The sequence below is a fragment of the Oncorhynchus gorbuscha genome, unplaced genomic scaffold (genome assembly GCF_021184085.1).
Source record: "Oncorhynchus gorbuscha isolate QuinsamMale2020 ecotype Even-year unplaced genomic scaffold, OgorEven_v1.0 Un_scaffold_1064, whole genome shotgun sequence".
NCBI classification, from domain to species: domain Eukaryota; kingdom Metazoa; phylum Chordata; class Actinopteri; order Salmoniformes; family Salmonidae; genus Oncorhynchus; species Oncorhynchus gorbuscha.
In genome coordinates, this window is record NW_025745960.1 from 80,909 (window position 1) to 90,000 (window position 9,092).

Below are 9,092 nucleotides of genomic sequence, written 5' to 3' on the forward strand. Positions count from 1 at the left end.
TATTAATGATCAGAGAACTACCTTAAAGACTGTCTGTTATTAACGATCAGAGAACTACAGTGGTCCCTTAAAGACTGTCTGTTATTAATGATCAGAGAACTACCTTAAAGACGGTCTGTTACTAATGATCAGAGAACTACCTTAAAGACGGTCTGTTATTAATGATCAGAGAACTACCTTAAAGACGGTCTGTTATTAATGATCAGAGAACTACAGTGGTCCCTTAAAGACGGTCTGTTATTAATGATCAGAGAACTACCTTAAAGACGGTCTGTTATTAATGATCAGAGAACTACCTTAAAGACGGTCTGTTATTAATGATCAGAGAACTACAGTGGTCCCTTAAAGACGGTCTGTTATTAATGATCAGAGAACTACAGTGGTACCTTAAAGACGGTCTGTTATTAATGATCAGAGAACTACAGTGGTACCTTAAAGACTGTCTGTTATTAATGATCAGAGAACTACCTTAAAGACGGTTTGTTATTAATGATCAGAGAACTACAGTGGTACCTTAAAGACTGTCTGTTATTAATGATCAGAGAACTACCTTAAAGACGGTCTGTTATTAATGATCAGAGAACTACAGTGGTCCCTTAAAGACGGTCTGTTATTAATGATCAGAGAACTACCTTAAAGACGGTCTGTTATTAATGATCAGAGAACTACCTTAAAGACGGTCTGTTATTAATGATCAGAGAACTACAGTGGTCCCTTAAAGACGGTCTGTTATTAATGATCAGAGAACTACCTTAAAGACGGTCTGTTATTAATGATCAGAGAATAACACACACACACTACAGTGTGACCCTTAAAGACGGTCTGTTATTAATGATCAGAGAACTACAGTGGTCCCTTAAAGACGGTCTGTTATTAATGATCAGAGAACTACCTTAAAGACGGTCTGTTATTAATGATCAGAGAACTACCTTAAAGACGGTCTGTTATTAATGATCAGAGAACTACCTTAAAGACGGTCTGTTATTAATGATCAGAGAACTACCTTAAAGACGGTCTGTTATTAATGATCAGAGAAATACAGTGGTCCCTTAAAGACTGTCTGTTATTAATGATCAGAGAACTACCTTAAAGACTGTCTGTTATTAATGATCAGAGAACTACAGTGGTCCCTTAAAGACGGTCTGTTATTAATGATCAAAGAACTACCTTAAAGACGGTCTGTTATTAACGATCAGAGAACTACAGTGGTCCCTTAAAGACGGTCTGTTATTAATGATCAGAGAACTACCTTAAAGACGGTCTGTTATTAATGATCAGAGAACTACCTTAAAGACGGTCTGTTATTAATGATCAGAGAACTACAGTGGTCCCTTAAAGACGGTCTGTTATTAATGATCAGAGAACTACCTTAAAGACGGTCTGTTATTAATGATCAGAGAACTACCTTAAAGACGGTCTGTTATTAATGATCAGAGAACTACCTTAAAGACGGTCTGTTATTAATGATCAGAGAACTACCTTAAAGACGGTCTGTTATTAACGATCAGAGAACTACAGTGGTCCCTTAAAGACGGTCTGTTATTAATGATCAGAGAACTACAGTGGTCCCTTAAAGACTGTCTGTTATTAATGATCAGAGAACTACAGTGGTCCCTTAAAGACGGTCTGTTATTAATGATCAAAGAACTACCTTAAAGACGGTCTGTTATTAATGATCAGAGAACTACAGTGGTCCCTTAAAGACGGTCTGTTATTAATGATCAGAGAACTACAGTGGTCCCTTAAAGACTGTCTGTTATTAATGATCAGAGAACTACCTTAAAGACGGTCTGTTATTAATGATCAGAGAACTACCTTAAAGACGGTCTGTTATTAATGATCAGAGAACTACCTTAAAGACGGTCTGTTATTAACGATCAGAGAACTACAGTGGTCCCTTAAAGACGGTCTGTTATTAATGATCAGAGAACTACCTTAAAGACGGTCTGTTATTAATGATCAGAGAACTACAGTGGTCCCTTAAAGACGGTCTGTTATTAATGATCAGAGAACTACAGTGGTCCCTTAAACACTGTCTGTTATTAATGATCAGAGAACTACCTTAAAGACGGTCTGTTATTAATGATCAGAGAACTACCTTAAAGACGGTCTGTTATTAATGATCAGAGAACTACCTTAAAGACGGTCTGTTATTAATGATCAGAGAACTACCTTAAAGACGGTCTGTTATTAATGTTCATAGAACTACCTTAAAGACTGTCTGTTATTAACGATCAGAGAACTACAGTGGTCCCTTAAAGACTGTCTGTTATTAATGATCAGAGAACTACCTTAAAGACGGTCTGTTATTAATGATCAGAGAACTACCTTAAAGACGGTCTGTTATTAATGATCAGAGAACTACCTTAAAGACGGTCTGTTATTAATGATCAGAGAACTACCTTAAAGACGGTCTGTTATTAATGATCAGAGAACTACAGTGGTCCCTTAAAGACGGTCTGTTATTAATGATCAGAGAACTACCTTAAAGACGGTCTGTTATTAATGATCAGAGAACTACCTTAAAGACTGTCTGCTATTAATGATCAGAGAACTACCTTAAAGACGGTCTGTTATTAATGATCAGAGAACTACCTTAAAGACTGTCTGTTATTAATGATCAGAGAACTACAGTGGTCCCTTAAAGACGGTCTGTTATTAATGATCAGAGAACTACAGTGGTACCTTAAAGACGGTCTGTTATTAATGATCAGAGAACTACAGTGGTACCTTAAAGACGGTCTGTTATTAATGATCAGAGAACTACCTTAAAGACGGTCTGTTATTAATGATCAGAGAACTACAGTGGTACCTTAAAGACGGTCTGTTATTAATGATCAGAGAACTACCTTAAAGATGGTCTGTTATTAACGATCAGAGAACTACAGTGGTCCCTTAAGGACGGTCTGTTATTAACGATCAGAGAACTACAGTGGTCCCTTAAAGACGGTCTGTTATTAACGATCAGAGAACTACAGTGGTCCCTTAAAGACGGTCTGTTATTAATGATCAGAGAACTACAGTGGTCCCTTAAAGATGGTCTGTTATTAATGATCAGAGAACTACCTTAAAGACGGTCTGTTATTAATGATCAGAGAACTACCTTAAAGACGGTCTGTTATTAATGATCAGAGAACTACCTTAAAGACGGTCTGTTATTAATGATCAGAGAACTACCTTAAAGACGGTCTGTTATTAACGATCAGAGAACTACCTTAAAGACGGTCTGTTATTAATGATTAGAGAACTACAGTGGTCCCTTAAAGACGGTCTGTTATTAACGATCAGAGAACTACAGTGGTCCCTTAAAGACGGTCTGTTATTAATGATCAGAGAACTACAGTGGTCCCTTAAAGACGGTCTGTTATTAATGATCAGAGAACTACCTTAAAGACGGTCTGTTATTAATGATCAGAGAACTACCTTAAAGACGGTCTGTTATTAATGATCAGAGAACTACCTTAAAGACGGTCTGTTATTAACGATCAGAGAACTACCTTAAAGACGGTCTGTTATTAATGATTAGAGAACTACAGTGGTCCCTTAAAGACGGTCTGTTATTAACGATCAGAGAACTACAGTGGTCCCTTAAAGACGGTCTGTTATTAATGATCAGAGAACTACAGTGGTCCCTTAAAGACGGTCTGTTATTAATGATCAGAGAACTACCTTAAAGACGGTCTGTTATTAATGATCAGAGAACTACCTTAAAGACGGTCTGTTATTAATGATCAGAGAACTACAGTGGTCCCTTAAAGACGGTCTGTTATTAGTGATCAGAGAACTACCTTAAAGACGGTCTGTTATTAATGATCAGAGAACTACCTTAAAGACGGTCTGTTATTAACGATCAGAGAACTACCTTAAAGACGGTCTGTTATTAATGATCAGAGAACTACAGTGGTCCCTTAAAGACGGTCTGTTATTAATGATCAGAGAACTACCTTAAAGACGGTCTGTTATTAATGATCAGAGAACTACCTTAAAGACGGTCTGTTATTAATGATCAGAGAACTACAGTGGTCCCTTAAAGACTGTCTGTTATTAGTGATCAGAGAACTACCTTAAAGACGGTCTGTTATTAATGATCAGAGAACTACCTTAAAGACTGTCTGTTATTAGTGATCAGAGAACTACCTTAAAGACGGTCTGTTATTAATGATCAGAGAACTACCTTAAAGACGGTCTGTTATTAATGATCAGAGAACTACAGTGGTCCCTTAAAGACGGTCTGTTATTAATGATCAGAGAACTACCTTAAAGACGGTCTGTTATTAACGATCAGAGAACTACAGTGGTCCCTTAAAGACGGTCTGTTATTAATGATCAGAGAACTACCTTAAAGACGGTCTGTTATTAATGATCAGAGAACTACCTTAAAGACGGTCTGTTATTAGTGATCAGAGAACTACCTTAAAGACGGTCTGTTATTAATGATCAGAGAACTACAGTGGTACCTTAAAGACGGTCTGTTATTAGTGATCAGAGAACTACCTTAAAGACGGTCTGTTATTAATGATCAGAGAACTACAGTGGTACCTTAAAGAATCCCATGCCTCCCTTGGCCAGACTCTCTCCAAAGTCTCTGGGTGGTCTGTTATTAATGATCAGAGAACTACCTTAAAGACGGTCTGTTATTAATGATCAGAGAACTACCTTAAAGACGGTCTGTTATTAATGATCAGAGAACTACAGTGGTCCCTTAAAGACTGTCTGTTATTAGTGATCAGAGAACTACCTTAAAGACGGTCTGTTATTAATGATCAGAGAACTACCTTAAAGACGGTCTGTTATTAATGATCAGAGAACTACAGTGGTCCCTTAAAGACGGTCTGTTATTAATGATCAGAGAACTACCTTAAAGACGGTCTGTTATTAACGATCAGAGAACTACAGTGGTCCCTTAAAGACGGTCTGTTATTAATGATCAAAGAACTACCTTAAAGACGGTCTGTTATTAATGATCAGAGAACTACCTTAAAGACGGTCTGTTATTAGTGATCAGAGAACTACCTTAAAGACGGTCTGTTATTAATGATCAGAGAACTACAGTGGTACCTTAAAGACGGTCTGTTATTAATGATCAGAGAACTACAGTGGTACCTTAAAGACGGTCTGTTATTAATGATCAGAGAACTACAGTGGTACCTTAAAGAATCCCATGCCTCCCTTGGCCAGACTCTCTCCAAAGTCTCTGGGTGGTCTGTTATTAATGATCAGAGAACTACAGTGGTACCTTAAAGAATCCCATGCCTCCCTTGGCCAGACTCTCTCCAAAGTCTCTGGGTGGTCTGTTATTAATGATCAGAGAACTACCTTAAAGACGGTCTGTTATTAATGATCAGAGAACTACCTTAAAGACGGTCTGTTATTAATGATCAGAGAACTACAGTGGTACCTTAAAGAATCCCATGCCTCCCTTGGCCAGACTCTCTCCAAAGTCTCTGGGTGGTCTGTTATTAACGATCAGAGAACTACAGTGGTACCTTAAAGAATCCCATGCCTCCCTTGGCCAGACTCTCTCCAAAGTCTCTGGGTGGTCTGTTCATCTCCTCCCGTCTTTTTTGCTGGTACTCTTTATCCATGGTGATGGCAGCCAGTCCTTTACCCACTGACCCCGTAATACGGGACACCATGCCTGCAGCGCCACCTGGTGGGGAGGAGAGAGAAGACGATTCAGATCTACTCAGGCTGCTGAGGGGAGGACGGCTCATAATGACGTCCGGAACGGCATCAAACACATGGAAACCATGGAAACCATGGATTTGACCCCGGTCCACTGATTCCACTCCAGCCATTACCACGAACCCCGTCCTCCCCAATTAAAGTGCCACCAACCTCCTGTGGTAAACATACAAGAGTACACACACACACACACACACACTTACCGACAGTGTGACCCAGTAGACTGCGTACTCCGATCACAAAGCCCTCAGCGAACTCCTCAGGTCCCTGAACCGCTCCCTATAACACAACACCACCAAGGAATGTCAAGAGTCACTACAGAGGTACTGCTGTTGAACACTACAGACCCAACCATCTAGATAACCTCACTACAGACCTCACTACAGACCTCACCATCTAGATAACCTCACTACAGACCTAACCATCTAGATAACCTCACTACAGACCCAACCATCTAGATAACCTCACTACAGACCCAACCATCTAGATGACCTCACTACAGACCTAACCATCTAGATAACCTCACTACAGACCTCACTACAGACCCAACCATCTAGATGACCTCACTACAGATCCCACTACAGACCTCACCATCTAGATGACCTCACTACAGATCCCACTACAGACCCAACCATCTAGATAACCTCACTACAGACCTCACCATCTACATAATCCCACTACAGACCTCACTACAGACCCAACCATCTAGATGACCTCACTACAGACCTCACCATCTAGATAACCTCACTACAGACCTCACTACAGACCCAACCATCTAGATGACCTCACTACAGACCTCACCATCTAGATAACCTCACTACAGACCTCACTACAGACCTAACCATCTAGATAACCTCACTACAGACCTCACTACAGACCTAACCATCTAGATATCTCACTACAGACCTCACTACAGACCTAACCATCTAGATCACCTCACTACAGACCTAACCATCTAGATAACCTCACTACAGACCTAACCATCTAGATAACCTCACTACAGACCTCACCATCTAGATAACCTCACTACAGACCTCACCATCTAGATAACCTCACTACAGACCTCACCATCTAGATAACCTCACTACAGACCTCACCATATAGATAACCTCACTATAGACCTCACCATCTAGATAACCTCACTACAGACCTCACTACAGACCTCACTACAGACCTCACCATCTAGATAACCTCACTACAGACCTCACCATCTAGATAACCTCACTACAGACCTCACTACAGACCTAACCATCTAGATAACCTCACTACAGACCTAACCATCTAGATAACCTCACTACAGACCTCACTACAGACCTCACCATCTAGATAACCTCACTACAGACCTCACCATCTAGATAACCTCACTACAGACCTAACCATCTAGATAACCTCACTACAGACCTCACTACAGACCTCACCATCTAGATAACCTCACTACAGACCTCACTACAGACCTAACCATCTAGATAACCTCACTACAGACCTAACCATCTAGATAACCTCACTACAGACCCAACCATCTAGATAACCTCACTACAGACCTCACTACAGACCCAACCATCTAGATAACCTCACTACAGACCTAACCATCTAGATAACCTCACTACAGACCTCACCATCTAGATAACCTCACTACAGACCTCACCATCTAGATAACCTCACTACAGACCTCACTACAGACCCAACCATCTAGATAACCTCACTACAGACCTAACCATCTAGATAACCTCACTACAGACCTCACCATCTAGATAACCTCACTACAGACCTCACCATCTAGATAACCTCACTACAGACCTCACTACAGACCCAACCATCTAGATAACCTCACTACAGACCTAACCATCTAGATAACCTCACTACAGACCTCACCATCTAGATAACCTCACTACAGACCTCACTACAGACCTAACCATCTAGATAACCTCACTACAGACCTCACTACAGACCTAACCATCTAGATAACCTCACTACAGACCCAACCATCTAGATAACCTCACTACAGACCTAACCATCTAGATAACCTCACTACAGACCTCACTACAGACCTAACCATCTAGATAACCTCACTACAGACCCAACCATCTAGATAACCTCACTACAGACCTAACCATCTAGATAACCTCACTACAGACCTAACCATCTAGATAACCCCACTACAGACCTCACTACAGACCTCACTACAGACCCAACCATCTAGATAACCTCACTACAGACCTAACCATCTAGATAACCTCACTACAGACCTCACTACAGACCTAACCATCTAGATAACCTCACTACAGACCTAACCATCTAGATAACCTAACCATCTAGATAACCTCACTACAGACCTAACCATCTAGATAACCTCACTACAGACCTCACTACAGACCTAACCATCTAGATAACCTCACTACAGACCTCACTACAGACCTAACCATCTAGATAACCTCACTACAGACCCCACCATCTAGATGACCTCACTACAGACCTCACCATCTAGATAACCCCACTACAGACCTCACTACAGACCTCACCATCTAGATAACCTCACTACAGACCTAACCATCTAGATAACCTCACTACAGACCTAACCATCTAGATAACCTCACTACAGACCTCACTACAGACCTAACCATCTAGATAACCTCACTACAGACCCCACCATCTAGATGACCTCACTACAGACCTCACCATCTAGATAACCCCACTACAGACCTCACTACAGACCTCACCATCTAGATAACCTCACTACAGACCTAACCATCTAGATAACCTCACTACAGACCTCACTACAGACCTAACCATCTAGATAACCTCACTACAGACCTCACTACAGACCCAACCATCTAGATAACCTCACTACAGACCTAACCATCTAGATAACCTCACTACAGACCTAACCATCTAGATAACCTCACTACAGACCTCACTACAGACCCAACCATCTAGATAACCTCACTACAGACCTAACCATCTAGATAACCTCACTACAGACCTAACCATCTAGATAACCTCACTACAGACCTCACTACAGACCTAACCATCTAGATAACCTCACTACAGACCTCACTACAGACCTAACCATCTAGATAACCTCACTACAGACCTAACCATCTAGATAACCTCACTACAGACCTCACCATCTAGATAACCTCACTACAGACCTCACTACAGACCTAACCATCTAGATATCTCACTACAGACCTCACTACAGACCCAACCATCTAGATGACCTCACTACAGACCTCACCATCTAGATAATCCCACTACAGACCCAACCATCTAGATGACCTCACTACAGACCTCACCATCTAGATAACCTCACTACAGACCTCACTACAGACCCAACCATCTAGATGACCTCACTACAGACCTCACCATCTAGATAATCCCACTACAGGCCTCACTACAGACCCAACCAT

General features: G+C 40.9%; 1 protein-coding gene across 1 annotated transcript in view; it reads right to left on the reverse strand.

Moving 5' to 3' along the window:
* The window catches only part of LOC124021149 (vacuolar protein sorting-associated protein 13C-like), a gene marked incomplete at its 5' end in the record, with an annotated part of 165,885 nt that overhangs the window by 37,030 nt on the left and 119,763 nt on the right, over window positions 1-9,092 (reverse strand). The window contains 2 exon segments of the mRNA XM_046336501.1: window positions 5,487-5,650; window positions 5,889-5,964. Coding sequence (XP_046192457.1) covers window positions 5,487-5,650; window positions 5,889-5,964 — 240 coding nt within the window.